The sequence below is a fragment of the Myotis lucifugus genome, unplaced genomic scaffold (assembly GCF_000147115.1).
Source record: "Myotis lucifugus unplaced genomic scaffold, Myoluc2.0 scaffold_198, whole genome shotgun sequence".
Classification (NCBI taxonomy): Eukaryota; Metazoa; Chordata; class Mammalia; order Chiroptera; family Vespertilionidae; genus Myotis; species Myotis lucifugus.
Window position 1 is genome coordinate 501,212 of NW_005871246.1, and position 20,574 is coordinate 521,785.

Consider the following 20,574-nt stretch of genomic DNA (forward strand, 5'->3'; position numbering starts at 1 on the left):
CATACAACTTTATGCTATTTAAAGTGAGGCCCACCTGAAACAGATGCTGAAACCATTTCTGGTCCCTCATCCAGAGGTTCTGCTGTCCTTGGCAGAGGGAAGAGAAACTTGGAAATGGCCCCCATCCCACAGGGACTCAGAGGTAGAAAATAAGTCACTCCTTCATGAGGGGAAATCATTATCAATAAGATAGTGGCCACTTTAGAGTTTCACAAATAACATTTATTGATTACATTTATAACAGAATCTCACCCGCATTCACAGCAACTCTGTACAACCAAGAATCCCCCCATGAGAAATAACTTGGATTGAATCTTGGGTGTGAATTATGTGATCTGTGAAAAGAGTGGCTATCACAGACTCCTCCTGATTTAACAACTTTCATTAAAGACCTTGATTATGATTGACATTTTTGTTGATGTTCTTGATACTAGCTGAAGATTCCAGCTTCAAACCCCCCAAAAATGGCTGAAAAGCAAAGAGAAAGACAGTTACTAGGAACATCCTCCAGCTGAGCCCACACTGCCCTTGCAGGGCCTGTCAGGAAGCCTCCATGAGGAGGAGAGTGCAGGGTACCCCACAATGGAGGGGGATGCCATCCAGGTGCCCAGTGCACTTAGTCCTGAGGAGCCCAGGCAGGAGAGGGGTGCAGTGAGGCGACGCCAGGGTGCAATCTTAGCTGGCTCACTTTTAGCTATGGGACCTCAGGCAAGTCACGCAACCCCTCAGAGCCCGCTCTCTCCTCCTGGAACAAGGACAGAGTCCCAGCCTTGCAGAACCAGAAAAGGAATGGAATGGAATGAAAGCTACAGCAGGTCTGATCAAGAAGACAAGCACCTGACTTAGTCACTGTTCCTTGGGGCTCCCTGTTAGGAAGGTTCTGAGAGCGCCCGCCCTCCCGAGGCCTCTCCAATTCTAGCAAGTCTCCGCCAGGCCAACTGATGGGCGGCCAGTGGCTTCTCCTCAGATAAGCTAGTTGTGTAGTTTGGGGTATCTCCCAGGGCATCCCACATACACCCCATCCAGGTAGGATATCTCTCCTAAACAGCTGCTTGGTGCCTGCACCTCTGCCCTAAGAGCCTGCCTCAAACGCAAACACCTGTAAAGGCATCAGCAGTTTTCCTTTGGGCCTACCCTGACCATCTACTTTACAGTCAAGCTTCTTTCTTTGCTCTTCCCAGAGTGGGTACAGAGGAGTCCAACTAGATTTGACATTGAGTTGGCAAGCATAAAAAGAAAGATGAATCTTCATGAAAAGCAAAGGAAAATCTCACAGCGCTGACCTACTCATGTTAACAGGTCATTCCAAGTTGACGAACCCCTGCCCGGGCCCCTTCCTGGGAGCACATGCCCTGAGAGGCTGAGCTACAGGCCACTTGTAAGTGAATGTGCATCACAGGGTTGTTTATCATCCCAGGGAGTCCAACACTAGGATAGACAAGTGGGACACAGGGGAAAGGGACTCCCATTTCTGGCCGTGGGAGAATGACACAGACAAAGCTAACCTGACACAAACTACTAGAAAAATGGGGAAATGACACCTACAACTGTTTTCGGGTACTGGACATTTTCTAGAATATTCCTCTTACATTACATGGATGAGACAGAAAATTACAAAGCAAACAAGTCAATACATGTAAATTAGAATTATATACATTTACATATTAATATGTATTTGCATGTCTATATACATAGAAGTGTGATAAAAAGGAATTGGACTGGATGGGATAATGGTTAGGAAACAATGGGTGAACTGGGGCAGAGGCTGGGGGCGGGATTTGGAGGAAGAAGGCTTTTTCAGAGGAGACTAAAGGAAGAAGCTGGGTAAGGGGAGGCATCCCTTGAACCCTAGAGTTACCCTGGAGGCTTCCTGGAGGAGGGACTAAGCAGGATTCCAGGTGAGAAATGTGGGGCCTGGTGGAGGCTGGTGGGGTCCAGATTGGTTAAGAGCTTTCCAACATGCAGCCTCGATGACTGAGGCAGGGCTCAGGGAGAGGCAGCAGGTCCCACCCCAAAAGTGTGCTCAAACCCCAGAGGGCTAGCTGGGCGAGCTCTAAGATCCACTTTCAACCCTGACATGATGAAAATGTATGGGAACTAGAACTGGAGGTTTTGGGGGGCAGGAGGATTTTAGAACTTGGGACAGAAAAGAGGTGAAGAAAGGTGGGAGGCCCAAAGTGTCCCGGTCCCTCCCATCAGCTCCATCATATCTGATTGCTTTTCCACTAAGCAATGGAATGAGAGAGAAGATACCTGCTCTGGATATGACCAAGACTCTGGACTTGATAACGTATAACACTAACCATGGCCTCACCCATTTCTCACTTTTTTGCTGAACTACAACCAAGTTCTCCCACATCTTTGACTCAACTACACCCCAGGAGTGAGATGGGCCTGGGGCACCTCTGTCCCCACGAGCCTGCTTACCGAATGAACGAGATGGCCCTCAAGACAGCCTGGAGGAAGGCCAGGAAGCTGAGGCAGAGAGGCAGGAAGGAGGGCTGGGGGATCACTCTCCTCTCCGGGGCCAGCTGCCCTTCCTGGTGAAGGGCCTGGAGCTGCAGCCACTTGAGGAGGAGGTGTCTGCTGCAGCAGATCCGCCAGCGGTGGTGCCAGGAGTGTGAGTCCAGGGGGGATTCTAGGCAGAGAAAGCGAGTCAGGCCCAGCCTGGGTGTGGGGACAGGCCCATCCTAAGTTTGTACACTGCACACCAGACAACCTCCAGAACCCAGGGCAGGAAGCCAAGTGCCCCAGCAAGACGGGTCACAGCCCCAGGGTGTGGACACTGAGCCAACATTCATCAAGATGAAGAGGGCTGTTTACTTATTTCCATGGTGATCATGGGGCCTCCTGGCTGTTTTTTGAGTTTTTATCTTTTAGAGCTGGGTACGGAAACATTTATGGATGAAAGGATATGGAATTTAGTTGAGATCTGTTTCTTGTTATTCATTCATTCATTCATTCATTCATTTATTGAAGAACAGAGTGGGTGAAGCTCAGATGAAACCAGGTTGGCGAGGAGCTGATGGTTGGAGCTGAGTGATGAAACATGGGACTTATCTGGGTACTTGAAATTCCCCATAATACAAAGTTAACAGCAATCACAACCACCAGTGGGATTCCTGTGCTCCCATCTCCTTGACCCGCTCAGGTTTCTAGACACCTACTTTGTAAATACGCGCCCTCCTGATAGTACAACTCATGTATTTACTATACTACTAATGCATTACTACTATAAAACGTACATTCTAATTATACTGATATGAAGGTGCACTACTAATATAAAATATAACAAATATATTTTCCTTTAAAAAATTCTAAGCAAAAGCAAAGAGAAGAAACTACAAGATGAGAAATACAGATTTTCTCTTTAAATAGAAATCAGTCCTGGCCAGTGTTTCCAAGTTGTTAGAGCATCGGCCCACACACCAAAGGGTCTTGGCTTCGATTCCTGGTCAAGCGCACGTACCTGGGTTGCAGGGGGCAGTGTGGGAGGCAACCAATTGATGTGTCTCTCTCACATCCATCTCTCTCTCCCCCCCCCCATTCCCTCCCTCCCTTCCATTCTCTAAAAAAATCAAGTTCCTCTGTATGAAGCTCTCAAAGGGATACATGCTAATTCTCCTTGTACAGTGAGACTGCCCTCTCCAGTGAACACCTCTGGCTTGAATGGGCTTGAGGGCTTGAAAAATTATTAATATTAACTGCCTGAACTATAAAACAATGGTTGGAGTAAAAATTAATACTGTTTTTGCTGTTGTTTTTAATCCTCACCCAAGGATATTTTTCCCATCGATTTCTAGAGAGTGGGAAGGAGGAGGAAGGGGGGGAAGAGAAACATTGATGTAAGACAGATACATCGATTGGTTGCCTCCCTACCTGGGCTGGGGAACCTGCAACCAAGGTACATTGATCAGGAATCAAACCCATGACCCTTTGGGCTGCGGGCTGACATTCTAACCACTGAGAAAAACCGGCCAGGGCTAATACTGTTTTTTATCAATGTATCAGTTGACATATATGATTCAACAATAAACTAACTGCGTGTTTAGATTTACTTAAAGATGCAGAGTATTATTCAAAGCCAAAAACAACCAATAAAAATAAACCCATAAATGTGTGTGATTATACAATTAGAATAGCAGTGTGGCCCTAGCTGGTTTGGCTCAGTGGATAGAGCGTCGGCCCACAAACTGAAGGGTCGGGGTTCGATTCTGGGCAAAGGCACATACCTCAGGTTGCAGGCTCAATCCCTGGCCCTAGTTGGGGTGCATGCGGGAGGCAACCAATTAATATGTTCTCTCACACTGATGTTTCTCCCCCTTCCTTCCACTCTCTCTAAAAAATCAGTGGGGAAAAAAAATCCTCAGATGAGGATTAACAAAAAAAGCAAAAGCCCTGTTAGGATACAGATAAGGGCTGGGCAATGTATTTCTGAGTTGACAGTCACTGGTAACCCATGAGGGCAGGGAGGAGGGTAGGTAAGGGCCCTGCAAAGAGAAATTGGGGTGGGGGTGCATAATGAACAAAACAGAAAGCAAAAGATTGGCTCTAGTTTCAGATACAAAAGCTAAAAATCACTTTATTTAAAAAACTCTGTACCAGTAGGAGAATAGTAGGACAAACTGCTACTCTTTTTTTGTTGTTGTTGTTAATCCTCACCCGAGGATATTTTTCCATTGATTTTTAGAGTGGAAGGGGTGGGGAGAAATATCAATGTGAGACAGCGATTGGTTGCCTACTGCACGTGCAACCCAGGTAGGTGCCCTTGAATGGGAATCGAACCTGCGACCTTTAGGTGCACAGGTCAACACTCTCACCACTGAGCAATGCTGGCCAGGGCCAGGGCTTTTGCTTTTAAATGTGTATGGGCTTCCTTTTGTTTTTCTATGTCACAATGTTTTTTCTCTGGGGGGAGGGGGTCCATTTCATTGTCCCCAACAGCTGCATTCTCTAGGTGGCAAGTGCCACGTTTCAAATACACCCCCACTGATGTTCATTCTCCCAAAATACTGCTTCCAATATTTTTCCCTGGAAATCACTGCTGCAGACGGGTGCATGTGGGAGCGTCTACAGACATGATCGGATGTGGTCTTGCTGGATTAAGGGTTATGCATATTATGAAATTTGACAGACACCTCCAAATTGCCCCCCTGGCAAAGGCTGTGATAATTTACACTTCTCCTAATTGTGTTACTTTTATAATCAGGAAAAAATATGAATCTTTTGCAACATGAAGAGATGGGCATGCTGAGTAGTGGCCCTTCCCTTCCCTTCCCAAGCATGCTCCCACCCAGCTTCTCTTGGGTTCTGAGAGGGCTGCTCAAACTACTCGCCCGTCACAGAAACCCTGGCATCGGGCATCCAACCTCCTATCGTGCTATCCACCATTTCCTCCTGTGTTTACAGATTCCATCAAGGTGTACTCACTTCTCAGAGCCTGGCTACAGCATGCCAAGGGGAGGACATGGTACAAGCTCACAAAACATGTCCACTCCTTTGCTCACATGCAATGCGGAGAAAACAGACGTGCTGGACATCAGCACCAGAAAGGGTCTTTAAGAGCAAATCCAACCCACTCATTTTAGAGACAATGGATATAGCGGTCAGGGTGCAGATGCCACACTTGTATAGTATGACATGAGTGCATAACTGAATATAGATACAGGGTCACAAATGGATATATATTTTGTCATGAATATGTACTACTTCATGAACATATGAATATGTATATACTATGTCATGAATATATGAATGTGTATATTCTAGGTCACAAACATGAATGTATGAAGATACTGTGTATTAAGTATATGCATAAATATGGTCTCACGAACAGAGAATGTTATGAATATACAATGTAGAAATGTGTACTATTTTATGAATATATAAATAAACTATCATAAATATATGTATATACAACACACACAGTATGTCATAAATTACAGACAATTAGAGATTTAAAAAACAACAACACTTTAAATACCTTCTAACTCCAGACTGCAAACTGGTTTCATCTTAAAAACCAATGCTGGCCTAGCCGGCATGGCTCAGTGATTGAGCATTGACTTATGAGCCAAGAGGTCACAGTTCAATTTCTGGTCAGGGCACATGACCGGATTGTGGGCTCAATTCCCAGTGTAGGGCATGCAGGAGTCAGCGGATCATTGATACTCTCTCATCATTGATGTTTCTATTGCTCTCTCCCTCTCCCTCCCTCTCTGAATTCAATAAAAATAAATTTTAAAAAAATGCTGATAGATGGGTCAAGTCTGAGGCTTCCCTGGGTTCATTGGGAAAAGATGGTGGGTGATTAATGATGACTGGGAATAGAGCGGGGGTAGAAGTGCTATGTGTGCCAGTCTGTGGATGCCTGTGTGTTACAGGCACCTGGGATAATAGAAGTCTCCCCATCCCCATCACGATGGTCAGGAGACCCCCTGCCTTCCCGGGGGAGATTTACCTTTAATGCTTTTAAAACTCTGCTGCCTTTTCACCACCTAAAAGAAAAGCATGTCAGAAAACGTGTCCACCCTGGTGATCCAAGGGCGGGAAGGAGAATTTGGTCTGGAAACCACCAAAGAGGCCATGGCCAGCAAAAAACATCAGTGCCCTGGTCTCCTTTTAAAAGGATTCTGGGTCTTAATTCTGGGGACAGTTTACTGCTTGATGGTGGAAACCCAGCAACTGGAATGTGGGTGAAGGCAGAAGGAAGCTCTAATACCACCCAGGACACCATGGGATAAGGGTGCCAGGGGCTAAGGAGGGCTGGACCTGGCCAACCGGCAGTCACTGCCTTGCAACCCAGAGCCAAACAAAGCAAAGAGCCAAGACAGAAACTCAGAGCAATGGTCCTTCCTCGATACCCTCCCTCCTGCCACCACCCTCTGAGTGCCAGGGGTGGGGTTAGAAGAACAGGATGCTCAGACAGGCTGAGAGAGCTGGAAGTGGGGGAGGGAGGGAAGAGGTGGTGGAAAGGAGGAGACAAGGTGATGAGGAAGCAAGCAAGGTGGCGTAAGGGGGGAAGGAGAAGAGGAAGAGGAGAAGGTGGCAGTAGAAATGGTGGTAAGGCGGGCAGCAGAGACAGGCACCCTCCTCAGAGAGCAGTGTACCCCCCTTCCCAACCACACACCACCTCTGTGCTGCTCTGCCATGGCCTTCAGAGGACCCTCCCACAGGACGTCAATGGAGGCCTCTGTGGGGAAAGAACCCAGCACCCTCCCCCCTCATTTCTGGGTCCCCCCAAAGGCCCGCCCTCACTCTCAGGCTCCTTGCTGTGAGAGCCTCCCTCTTACCTTCTTGCAAGACCTCAGGACCCGGGGCACCCAGTAGGGCATCACAGCCTGATCCCTAGGCACCGGGAGATAGCCCCCAGAGTGGTGATCTGGGCAGGGGCACGCCTTGGTGACTTTGGGGGTATCAGACTGGACCATATTTTGGATCTAACAGAGAGGAAGGGAAGAGGTGGATGGAGCTGTGCCCCAGATAAACTTAGCCTCAGGGACAGAGTCTGGTGAGCTCGTCTCCACATCCCTCCCACAAGCACATGCCAACACCCCAGCTGAGGGAGTAGGGGTGGGAGGCACAAGCGCCTCCATAGTTCCCCTGCCCTCACTACCCACCTGGATGACTGATCCCTAATCCTAACCCTGGATCCTAATGTTTGACCATAATACCTAGTCTAAACTTAGCTAGTGCTAAGATGGTAGGAGAAATGGTGGTAAGGAGGGCAGCAGAAACAGGCACCCTCCTCAGAGAACAGTGTACCCCCCTTCCCAACCTCCACCAGGACATGAGACCTGGCCCCAACCACACCCCACCTCTGTGCTGCTCTGCCATGGCTTTCAGAGGACGCTCCCACAGGACGTCAATGGAGGCCTCTGTGAGGAAAGAACCCAGCACCTTCCGCCCTCATCTCTAGGTCCCCCCAAAGGCCCGCCCTCACTCTCAGGCTCCTTGCTGTGAGAGCCTCCCTCTTACCTTCTTGCAAGACCTCAGGACCCGGGGCACCCAGTAGGGCATCACAGCCTGATCCCTAGGCATCGGGAGGTAGCCCCCAGAGTGGTGATCTGGGCAGGGGCACGCCTTGGTGGCTTTGGGGATATCAGTCTGGACCATCTTTTGGATCTAACAGAGAGGAAGGGAAGATCCGAAGGTGGATGGAGCTGTGCCCCAGACAAACTTAGCCTCAGGGACAGAGCCTGGTGAGCTCCTCTCCACATCCCTCCCACAAGCACACGCCAATACCCCAGCTGAGGGAACAGGTCTCCCCTTCATGACATTCTGGGGCAGGAGGCACCAGCATCTCCATTGTCCCCCTGCCCTCACTACCCACCACTTGTACCTCTGAATGCAGTGGGACTCTGAATGGGCAGGACACACAGGTTGGAGCTGAGAGACCTGGCTCTGTCCTGAGCCTGGTGGCCTCTAGGAACAGCCCTTGGGCACAACATTCAGCCTCAGCCATAAAGAGGGCTTTGCCAGCATTTTGATAACATTGATCAGAATCTAATATCACAGTCTTCGATCCAGCAATGGATTCCTGAGACTGCATCCCAGGACTTGTGTACATCTGCAAAATGTGTGCACAGAACACTCATTGCAGCATTGGCTGTTGTGACCGAAGAGCCTGAATGCCCATCAATAAAGAACAATAAGTGATGAGAGGAAGGGACAGAGGAAATAGGATGGCCTTTGGTAACAAGGTAATGCAGTCTGTCAGACATGATGTGAAGTGGGAAACATAGCACTGTACTATTTGTGGTTTTAAAAAGATATATGTGTAATATTGCTTGTACATGAGTTGTGGTGGGCCACATCCAATTCTTCACCCTTTCCCTGCAGCCTCCCCCTTTGCCATGTGACTCTGCAGTTCCTTCCAGCAGGGACAGGGTGACCTCAACTTTGGTTAGACCAGGGAGAGCCAGATCTGGACCTGGGCTAAAGGATCCTCAAAGGTTTCCAGCTGCTCTTACTCATTTGTCATTGCCACGGGAAGACCATCCTGAGCAAGCCCACCAGCCTCAAGATCAGACACACATGGGGCTGGGCTGCCCCCCAGACACACAAATAACAACAGTGACTGCTCTTTCAAGCCAGGAGTTGGGTGACTTATTACACATCACTAGCACTAGTGAAAGAATATGCCAGCTTAGGTAGCAAGATGTTAGTAAAGGAAGGGGGCGAGGGAATTATGAATAATCAACTAGAGAGCATAGGCTTGCTTCCCTGGGAAGTTACTCCCCAGGGAACAGGCTAGAACAGTAAAGGGGAGGTAAGCACGTGTGCAGTAGGAGCCAAGATGGTGAGCATAGCCTGTCAGTCTCGCCTGGGAAAATAATACACTGGTTAAGAGTTGGACCCATTGAGCCCAGTAATGCGCACTAGCCCGTTCGTTTGCGCATTCTCTCTCCATAGTAACCGTGTGGCCCTAGAAGCCCCGGGGACTCCAAATGCAGGCTCCCAAGTGGGAGCCTGGGTCCAGCAGCACAGCAACGGCAGTAGCTGGGAATGGCGCTAAGCTACCTGGGTGGGACTGAGACTGCTGACACCAGACCAATGGCACAGAATCTTTGGACACCTGCCTTCGTTTGGGCCTTGAAGAAGAAGAGGCTGGACTTTTTCCATGGCAGGAGGGTCGGAAATGGGACACTGGGGACCCAGGGGCACTCTTTTGGTTTTGCATCTGGTGCCACAAATTACCACGTCACACCCTCCCATAGGTGGGTCTCTTGAATGTCTTCCTAGAGACCCCGTCAAACAGCACTGTTTCCACTGATAGCAGATACACACAGAAAATCTCCAGGACACACAGCAAGCCTTGGGGTAGGGTCTGAGCAACAGGAAAGGGGGCGGAGGCAGGCTCCTTTGTACTGCTGGAATTCCCAACCATGCGCACATGTCACACATTACAGAAAGTAATAAAAACTACTTTTGAGTGACCCTGTGGACTTCCCAAAGCTGCCAGGAGCACCAGACAACCTGTATGAGATGTGCTGCAAAGCACAGATGACTCTACAGAGGAAGGGCTGAGGGGATCTGAGGACTTAGGCAAAGGAGAAGACCTAACAAGGCCTGGGGCACTCAGGACCCTCCCCAATCTCTGCACCTCTTGCCACCATGGCATGGACACCTTTGCTTGTGACCCCTTTGCTTGGCAGGATGAGGACACTCTGGCCAGTTCTACCCAGTCTACTAACCACTTGCTGAGCGCATGCTCCCTGGCAGTGCTGCACTAGAAGCACATGGAACTCCATCCTGTCCACTGGGGGTCACTCCACCACACCATCCATGGGAAATAATAAATGCCGGGAGGACAGGGAACAGGAGCTAGGAAAGCATTCCAAGCCAGAGGAGGCTTTCCAAGAGAGTCACTGAACCGGTCCCAGGGGCTGGCCAGTGGAGAAAGCAGCAGAAGAGCACGAGCCTATCTGACAGCCCTCAAGGATGTGGGTAACGGAACTGACTTCACGGGAACACCGTACAGTCTGTCCATGCAGCAATCACTTCCTCCCTCTTATTAAAAGAACCCAATGCCCTAGCCCCGTGGTCGGCAAACTGTGGCTCGCGAGCCACATGCGGCTCTTTGGCCCCTTGAGTGTGGCTCTTCCTAAGCCTTAGGAGTACCCTAATTAAGTTAATAACAATGTACCTACCTATATAGTTTAAGTTTAAAAAATTTGGCTCTCAAAAGAAATTTCAATCGTTGTACTGTTGATATTTGGCTCTGTTGACTAATGAGTTTGCCGACCACTGGCCTAGCTGGTTTGGCTCAGTGGATAGAACATCAGCCTGCAGAATAGAGTCCCAGGTTCAATTCTGGTCAAGGGCACGTACCTTGGTTGCAAGCTTGATCCCCACCCCGATTAGGGAGCATGCAGAAGGCAACCAATCAATGTGTCTCTCTCACATCGATGTTTCTCTCTCTCTCTCTCTCTCTCTCTCTCTCTCTCTCTCTCTCCCCGACTCTAAAAATCAATGGGAAAATATCCTCAGGTGAGGATTAACCCCAAAAAACAAACACACACCCATTCATATAATTCTGATTATATGAATCAGAACTTATGACTCTGAGGAGTGACTGGTCCCCTGAAGTTTACCCCGGACCCAGATGAAGAACCCCTGGTTCAAGTCACCTACCTGCTTTTGGGGTCTCAGGGACAGAGGGACCCAGTAAGGTAGTGCTGCCTCAGCCCTGGGCACCGGTAGGCGGCCCCCAAATCTGGGCTGGTACTCACAGCAGAGGGGCTCTCGGTGAACAGCACTGGGGACAGGACACATCTGAGCAAGAGCCAGAAAAGACAATTGAATGTGATGCTGCATTTGTAACGTAGGCCAAGGAACTCTCTGGAAGAGTAAGTCAATGCTCAGAGAGAGCCAGGGTTGAGGCAAGATGTCCAAGGGCAGGGACAGGCCTCATCTCCTATTGCAGCTCAGAAAGAGGCAGGCTACCATGGCTCACCCTCCAAAGTCAGGTGGTGGGGACAGCCAGAGCCTGCAGAACAGGTGTGCTGGGACTGGTGGCCGCTTCCTGCCGCACTGCCATGAGAAATACAACCCTAGTGGAGAGATGATGGCTCTCTTTCTGATTACGTGTCAATCTGCATCCAGGGCTTTCCACTTGCAAAGGCTCCCACATCCATCCCCTGTGATCCTGCCCCCCCACGAGCAGGAAGGAGAGAGAGTCATCCTCTTCAGGGCAGATGAAGAAGCGGATGCCCAGAGCAGGTATGTTAGAGGGCAGTGCGGTTGTCCCAAGCCTCCCGAATCCCTGTCTCAACGTGTCATGAGGAACTGGGGGCTGGGGATAGGCAGTGGGTGACACTACATAGAGCTTTGGGGGGCTTGGTGATGACCCTACACCATGAACTCCTGTGTACAACATATCCTCATGAATGCTACTTCTGACCCACCTCTCCGCTCTCCCCACCCCACGGGGGTGTGCTGGGTTTGCTCTCCTTACCAAAGGATCTGTGAGGCACACTTCTTTCCCAAGGGTTTGAAATGTGCTCTTCCTAGAAAAAAAGAGCATGAGGTTGAGAAAGCTGTGGGCTTTGTGTAAACTGGATACAGGAGTGCTAGGATGAGGGCCTGGGCCGCCTTCCTGGAACTGGCTCCTATCATTAAACCCCAGGGGTGTAAGGGGTCATCCTTCTAAGCCTAAGAGGGGGTCTGGGTGGTAACAAAAGGTGTGCGTGGGCGCCTGTGCTGTCTGGGGCTCCTGGATGTCGGGTTATTGCGGAACCCTCACTGCTGAACCTATGGCTCAGGCACACTCCAGCCAGGCCCTTCGGGGAAGACAGGACATTCCAACCAGTGAGAACTTCCCAAGGCATGGAGCTGCCGAGCACACCTATGATGCTTTCTCAGTCCCTCCCTAGCTTACTTAGAATACGGAAGGAAAACAGTGTCAAAACCACATTTAATTAAGTTCCTTCCAGCACAAAAACCTGGTACTTGGTCTCTGGGATGACTGTTACTCTTCCTCATTCCCACCCAACAAATGGTAGAATGCTGGCCATTGGAATCTCCGGCGGCATGAATGGGATGTGTCAGGTGTCTGGTAATATGGAAACTGTAAATGATACAAACGTTTTTTGAGTGTCAATATTATCCTCATCATTGCTACTTTATCAGAGCAATAAGCTGAAAACCAGAAGAGTGATACAAGTGTTTTTGTGTCTATTACCATAACTATTATTGCTATTTGATTACAACAGCTTCCGGTCATTGTGATCAAGTCACCCGGCTAGTATTTGAAGACCGAGGAAGTGGGCAGAGCCCTGCATAGCGGCCAAGCACCCCGCTTCCTTGGGGGCCACAACCGGCTCCGTTCACGTGGCTCATCGGGGCTGGAGCCCGGCTCCCCAGGCGGGAAGTTTGGCCCCGCTGCTGGGAGAAGGGCCAGCACCCAGAAAAGCCAAGTGGGAGACAAGGCAAACACCCTGGACCGCAGCGCCTGCCTGAGCAGCGGGACACGCCCGCCTGACGCCCGTCACCGACTCCTCAGTGAGACGGCAAACTGCCCCGCACCTACAGCCTGTGCTCAGGTGGTCCCCGCCCTGCCTGCGCGACACACGCTACTGCGGGGAAGGGACGTGGGGCGCCCAGGCCAGGCCGCCCTAACAGACCCAACGGACGCCGAGGGCTCCGGCGGGGCCGGCTGAGAGCCGCGCTGAGACGGCCGCGGAGGAGGGCGATGCTCACTGAGACGTGGGGGTGCAGGCGGAGACGAACACGCGAGGCGCTTCGCAGGCGGCCGGGCTCTCCCTCACACCAAGCCCTCCTCGCACCGCGGACCAAGCCCCTTCCGCCAGCCGTTGTTCCGGGTCCGCCCCTCTGCGCGCCCCGCTGATTGGCGCATCTCCAGCCAATTAAGCGCTACCCTCACGTGCCGTTAGCTGGCGGCTGATTGGTTCCTAGTGGAACTGACCTCGGGGTGGCGGGTTAACGGATGGGACGGGGTGGTCCTGGATGGAAAGCCCAGCAACCGTCATCGGGGATGCCCAGTCACCGTTCCAAGGATGGCCCGCGGGGCGCCCCAGCGGTGAGGGAGGGGGAGGGGGGCCGGGAGAGGGGCCTGTCCGCCGGAAGGAGAGAAGTCAGTGCGACCCTGCAGGGCCGCGCGGATGCGGGCCCAGGGCAGGTTTCAGGGAGCCACGACGCATCTCGGCATGAGTTTATCACACGCAGGACTTGGCATATAACAGTACTTACTACTTGTATTTGAAGTTGTTCATTGTTTTTCTGGAATTTAGACTTAACCGTGCACCGCATTTCATTGCTGAATCTGACAACCCTACCGATGGGCTCAAATTGTGGCTTTTAGAGAAATGTGTGTTTCCTGAGCGACCTGAGGTTTAAAAGGCCGTGGAATTCAAAGCGGCTGCCGCCCCGAGGGTCCAGCTGCCCCTTAGTCTCCCCTTCCTCCACCTTCACTCCGTGCACGGGTGCCCGCGCTGGGCAGTTGCTAAAATGAAAGCAGGATTATGTCTTCACATTTTCATAAAACCAAATACTTTCTGCCTCTATATGTTCCTTTATCACAAACTTCATTTTGCATTTTTTGGAAACGAGTTTTTACCCACTTTTCAGTATTTTCATGCTCACTTTAATACTCTCAATATCAATATTTGTCCACACCATCATAAAAGGAACTGTAGCCCTGATGGGCCGTGCCTCCCATGTGTTGCACTCTAACTGTGGAGCAAACAGGGGTGCTCCCAGGCACTACTCAGCTTTCTTGGCTCTGCTATTAAACCATCAAGGGCGTGACTGTGAGCAGGACTGAGCAGTACACACATGAATGCTCTCCTGGCCAGCACCCATGCTGACTGGGCAGTGCCCCTACTGTATTAGCTGCTAAATAGCTCAAACATTACCCCCTGTATCTGTGGTTATAAGTGTCATCACTGGCCTCTTAATGGCTAATGAGAAAATTATCCGGGACTCTCCTCATTAGCCTAGCATTTTATGTACAGCTAGCTGTCATGTTTCTGTCCACCTGGGAGTGCTCTTGGCTTCCCTGCCATTTCCCTTCTAAGCCCACTGGAGCATGGCTATAGCATGGAGGACAGGCTCATGACCCTCGCAAGCTCTGGTCCTTACCACTGACACACTGTCTTGTCCTTTCATGTTAAGCACAGCTCATCACTGTTTTAGCCATCCCCACCAAGAATGGCTAAAATTAAAAGGACTGAAGATACCAAGTTTTTGAGGATGTGGCAGGTGGAACCCACATACATTGCTCATGAAATAGATACAACTGTGTTGGAAAACTGTTTGGCAGTATTATAAAACCTAAACATGAATATTCGATAACCAGCAGTTCCTTGCCCAGTTATACACCCAAGAGAAATGAGAGCATATGTCCACCAGAAGACATGGGCAAAAAACATCCACAGCAATCTTCTGTTAACAGCTCCAAACTGGAAATGACCCCAATGTCTATAGGAGAAGAGTTTTAAAAAATACTTATGGCATATTCACATGGAACACAAACACACAATCGCAGCCCCCAACAAAGTAGATGAAGCACACAGAAGCCAGACCCCAAAATGTACATGTGATTCCACCTGTACGATGTTCAAAGCCAGGAAAGCAAATCTACCATGCCAGCTGGTGATCCAAGGGACACCCCACCCTTGTTCAGAATAACAAGGGCCTGATCCCAATCCTCGCCCTGCCTCTTGGTCTAGGTCAGTGATGGCGAACCTTTTGAGCTCGGCGTGTCAGCATTTTGAAAAACCCTAACTTAACTCTGGTGCCGTGTTACATATAGAAATTTTTTGATATTTGCAACCATAGTAAAACAAAGACATATTTTTGATATTTATTTTATATATTTAAATGCCATTTAACAAAGAAAAAAAGAAAAAAATGAGTTTGCATGTCACCTCTGACACGCGTGTCATAGGTTCGCCATCACTGGTCTAGGTCCTCGCCTGCCTCCTGGCCTGGTCCACAGGGTGCTCAGGAGACATGCTGTGAATGCCTGTGTATATCAGGCAAGTCTCCTAACTTTTCCAAGCCTCAGTTTCAAAGGTAAACTATTAACAACCATAGAACCGATCCCACAGGAAGTTTGAGAAGATCAGGTAAGACAGAGCATGAAAGGTGCTGGAGAGCCAGGCACATGAACCGTCAGTACCTGAGTGTATTTGCCCCCATATTTCCCTCTCCTTTCCCACTTCAAGCAAGGGTTGGCTCAATGCCACTGTCACAGGAGGGAAGCGGGACTAGAGAAGCCTGTGGTTGCCAAACATTTCTGTGCCAGGCTTTTGTTTCCAAAGTTCCCAGGAAAAGGAAGGGGGAGCAGAGTGAGGGCTCTGAGTCCCTGAATCATGGTGCAGTTACTGTGCAGTGTGTTCACCAGCCAGGGGTCCCTGCATGAGAGCACGAGGGGGGACTGCATTTAGCCTGCGCTCAGCCTAATTGACCCACCACAGGCGTGGAAGAGGAGTTCTACAAATCTAAATCCTGGATTAAGTTAAAACATGATTTTTAAATAAAATCTAAAAACTGTAAGTTTTAAGATTTCATGTTCCTTATCGGGGGACTACTGAGTCTCTTGGAAGTTAAAGTATCCCTTTCCAGTCAGGCCATGTAGTGGGTCTGGGTTAAGATGCCAGGCGCCACTGATTTGCGTTGGTGTGATCTGTGATAATGGCTCCTGTATACAGGACGCTCACTTTCTCACCCACACTGGGGCCTGGGTTATGTGCCCGGTGCCCACTGGTGGACATCATGTGCAATTCTGCTGCCAAACTCTTACCCTTTCCTCCTGGGATCACGGGTTTCATGGTCACCCTTATTCTCCTCGCCTCTCAGTCTGTGGCGTTCTAGCGTTCTCTCTTCAGTGAGCTGTGTGACTTCAGCATCTCGGTCTCCCTTCTCTCCTTCACTGTATCCTCCTGCTGTGGGACACAGAGCCCACTCTCACCCTCCTCCTGCCTGTCATCACAGCGCTGTGAAAGGGGCACAGCCCAAGCCAGACAGCCAGGCTCGGAGAGTTTGTTCATTTTCAAATGCCTCTGTCACCATCACACCCCCTCCCCCACACACACACCCCTCCACACCAAGCACCCACATCCTAGTGCTTTCCCTGAGATCACCAAAGCGCCCTCGGGAGAAGAGGGGTTCTGAGAAGTGTCTCACTTGCCTGTGGTGCCCAATGGAAGCTTGCCAATCCAACCATGGAACACTGAGAACAGAGAGAAGCGCCTTGGTGACGAGGGGCATTCACCAGGCTCAGCCAGCCCCTAGCTCCATCCTGCATCCTGGAGGGGCCTGAGAAGAGGACAGGAATTGGGTCTAGGTCCTCGCCTGCCTCCTGGCCTGGTCCACAAGGTGCTCAGCAGACACGCTCTGAAAGACTCTCTGAACAAGGGTGACCTATGAATTCCTCCTGTTGCCTGGGCTCCCATGTTGGTATGGCAGCTGCCCTGAGCTGTGTCCAGGCACCTGCGGTCCAATGAGTGGTCACAGTGGCTCTGTGAGGTGGGCTCCAGCACTGAGCCGCTAGCAGGCGGGTCCCCTGAGACAGTGTTGGGGCAAGTGGCATCAGCTCTTCTCTCTCAGCCCTCCAACCCAGTCCAGCAGTCCACAACTCCTTAGCCAGAGTCCTGTCATTTTCCAGGGTTCAGGCCATGTCAACCCTTACCGGAATCCCCACAGCAGCCTCCTGGGGACATCTCCCACCACCTTTTTCACCTGCAGTCCCTTCTCAACTTGACAGCCAGAGCCATCTTCTGAGCCTGATCAGAGGTCTTCAGGGGCTCCCAGGTAGAGCCCTGTTCCTCTCAGTGTGGGAAGGCCCAACGGATGCCGTGTGATCTGTGCCTGTGTGAATACAAACACGCATGTGCACATCCCATTTCCAATGACAGTTTCAGGCAAACTGATGGCATTGTGGTGTTACCCAACTCAAGGGGTTCACTGCCTGGGGTGTCCTACTCAAGACGTGGTTGTTATTAGGTAGTTTTATTTACTTGCAGCAAGTAAAGGAGATTGACACCCAAAGCTCTGTCTCCCGAGAGGGAGGCTTAGCCATGACTTGTATACACTATTTGGTTAATTACACATTCATTTCTTCTTGGCAGTTGCCTAAACTTATCAGGTTGGGTTCTGCTCAAGCTCATCCTTTAAAGTTGCCTCTGCAAAGTACTGTACTACATTTTAACATTTAGCAGCAATTGCATTTAGTAATATTAAGAACTGCCCAGACTTTGGGACCTTCGTCTTATCTAACAGTGGCTTTCTTCGACTCTCTAAATACTTCTGAGAGCGTTTAGTCAGATTATATTCCAGATCTTCTCCCAAAAATAAAGACAGAGAAGTTAGCCTACGTTAACACTGGGAAGGCACATAAATTGGGGTATTTTTTCAAGTTCAGGAAAAAATGACGACATCCCATAGCACTCTTAACAGCTGGAACACAAAGGTAGTGAACAGAATAAAAGGCTCCAAAAGCACACATCTGCTTTCTCCAAACTCAGAATCAAACATCTGGCTGCTTGGAGCCTATACACCAGACACTGTGGTCACAGGAACTTAGGAAATTTCTATTCCTGTGACCAAGTTCACTAAGTGACAAAGGGACTGAGCAGGTTTCTGTTCCTTTGACACTAAAAAGTGACTCACTGGGCAACCATAAACTGAACAACAGCCCTGAAGTGTCGTCAGGGTGGAGAGAATCAGTCTTGCTGCAGCATCCAACTCCAAGTTCTCAGTGAAAGAAAGCCTGTTGCTCTGACCATTTGGCTCAGTGGAGTGTTGACTGGCACTCTGAATGATTGGGGTTCAATTCCTGGTCAAGGGGACGTGCCTTGGTTGTAGCTTTGATCCCCGCCCTGGTCTCGGTGTTTGCGGGAGGCAATTGATGTGTCTCTCTCATGTCCATGGTTCTCTCTTTCCCTCTCTTCCTTCCCTTCCTCTTTCTCTAAAAATTAGTGGGGGGACGGGGGCAGGGTGAAGAGAAAGCCTGTCATGTCAACTTGGCCCCTGGGCTAGATCGGCATGAAGCAGGAAAGGAGGCCCCCCTGCACCTAGCTCATCAGATCACTGTGTGCACTCACTGCTCTCCACGCTGGCCAGGAGGACTTGCCTGGGCCTGAGCTGGGGTCAGGACAGAGGGCATGGGAGGAAAGGAGCAGAACAGCAAGCACCAGCCACAGTGAGCCAGAAGCCCAGACTTGGGCATGTGGTCAGAAAGGGAGGTCCCAGTCTGCACTGCGGAGCCGGGAATTCTCCCACGGCTAGGTGGCCTCCAAACCTGTTGGCACGCAGCAGTGGACATTGGAGGTCTGAACTGGATGAGCAGATATAACTGGATATACGCCAGGCCTGTGTCTCATAGCTGAAAAAAAAAGGTTCATTTGCAATAAACATCCAGCCCTAACACAGAAGAATCTCCAATGACTTGTGCCTGAAATCTCCAATCACATCCTCTTCAGTTGAGTAGCAGAGAACAGAGCATGTCCAAGCATACAGATGCAGGTGTTTCTTGCAGTCCACACGACAGACTTGCCTCACCCAACCTCCCAGCAGCAAGGTGGCAGCAGCCAACAATGGAAAAATGTCTAAGGATCCTCCTCCCGTGGTCGGCAAACTGCGGCTCTCGAGCCACATGCGGCTCTTTGGCCCCTTGAGTGTGGCTCTTCCTAAGCCTTAGGAGTACCCTAATTAAGGTAATAACAATGTACCTACCTATATAGTTTAAAAAATTTGGCTCTCAAAAGAAATTTCAATCGTTGCACTGTTGATATTTTGCTCTGTTGACTAATGAGTTTGCCGACCACTGTACCTAGGCCCACCTGCCACTCTTCCCAAATCAAGCACCACATGGGCATTGCTGGTCCCTAAAATGGGTCATTCAGGTCTAGTTAATTCTTTCGAAGTTAATTCATGCAGGAAGTTCTGATGAGCTGCCTGACCATTCCCGTGACCGAGAAAGCCAGCTGGTGCCGGGTCCCTGCATACTCTCTGCTGAACTGGAAACCAAGCGCTAGCTGGCTGAGGACACATCAGAGGGGGAAACAACACATGTTCTGGACTACCGGCGACTGGCCTTGCCTGGCATCACTGCGGGCACTGCCAGGACAAGACCCCACAGGCCCTGGGCCCTCACCTCACTCCAGAGACAGGCCCGACGTGAATGCCGTCAGCAGCCCACCGCTGAGGGTTATTTTAGTCATTATTTGTAGAAGCCGTGTATAGACCCTAACACTGGAGGCAGGTTACATCATTCGGAGTTTAGATTGGTTTTGAATCAGAAATACTCATCTTCGATCGGTGTGAGCTTTACAATGCTTAGGGGAGGCCTCAGATGGAGATGGAGTTCCTTAGAGCAGCGGTCGCCAACCTTTCGGACCTCACGGACCACCAGTTGGCAACCACCACCAGTTGGCAACCACTGCCTTAGAGCGAGCCTCAGGCTCTAGGTAAAATAGGCATTTTCTTGACTTTATTTAAGCAATGGGCTTGCAAGCCCAGTTGTCCATTTTCATTTTCCTCAAAGCTTCACGGCCATAATTATCACGAGGCCACACTTGGCACGAGAGTAAAAGTCATTCTGCAAGACAGGAGCAGTGACAACACTTTCAGTCTCAGTCCTGTCAAAGATGTGGAAACGGGAACCATGCCTCAACTTGACTGCAGGACTGCTAGAAGGAACTGGAAGGTGAGCAATGGGCATGCATCTCTAATGAGATTCAGCTGACAGCGCCAGGCAGATGAACCCTGCAGTTGCCCAGGAGGGACCTCACCTTCTCCACTTGCCTCTCTCGGGTCTCCACAGAACCTCTTAGGAGGACCAGTTTGCCATTTAGGGGTTGTGTCCCAGAGCTTGTCAATTCTATGATACTGGGAAGCAAAAGGTCAAAGTTGCCAAACGAACTGAAGCTAGGGCAATGGGGATGTTTTTATTTTTAAAAAAAAAAGCCAGAGAGAAATTAATCAGGAAAACGGGACATATTTCACAAGACAGCTCAGGTTGGTCTCTATATGAAGGTACCACAAAGCTGCTCCCTTCCCCAAAGCTGCTCCCTTCCCTGGGGTCCCTCGTCCCTAGTGTGGGGG

General features: G+C 50.1%; 1 protein-coding gene across 3 annotated transcripts; it reads right to left on the reverse strand.

The window, feature by feature from the left end:
* Window positions 1-211: 211 nt before the first annotated feature.
* Window positions 212-18,062, reverse strand: CUNH16orf95 (chromosome unknown C16orf95 homolog). 3 transcript variants are annotated; one of them, XM_023761106.1, is made up of 10 exons: window positions 17,159-18,060; window positions 16,658-16,699; window positions 16,271-16,412; window positions 11,960-12,011; window positions 11,137-11,277; window positions 7,978-8,124; window positions 7,293-7,439; window positions 6,461-6,497; window positions 2,428-2,638; window positions 212-468 (listed from the first exon to the last, which is right to left on the reverse strand). In XM_023761106.1, the coding sequence occupies exons 1-10, from the start codon at window positions 17,187-17,189 to the stop codon at window positions 450-452; spliced, it is 969 nt and encodes a 322-aa protein (XP_023616874.1). In that variant the 5' UTR covers window positions 17,190-18,060; the 3' UTR covers window positions 212-449. The 3 variants fall into 3 exon arrangements, with proteins under 3 accessions (XP_023616874.1, XP_023616875.1, XP_023616876.1); XM_023761107.1 differs by lacking the exon at window positions 7,293-7,439 and having other exon boundaries at window positions 17,159-18,062; XM_023761108.1 differs by lacking the exons at window positions 11,137-11,277; window positions 11,960-12,011; window positions 16,271-16,412; window positions 16,658-16,699; window positions 17,159-18,060 and adding an exon at window positions 8,342-9,140.
* Between the last annotated feature and the right edge of the window lie 2,512 nt (window positions 18,063-20,574).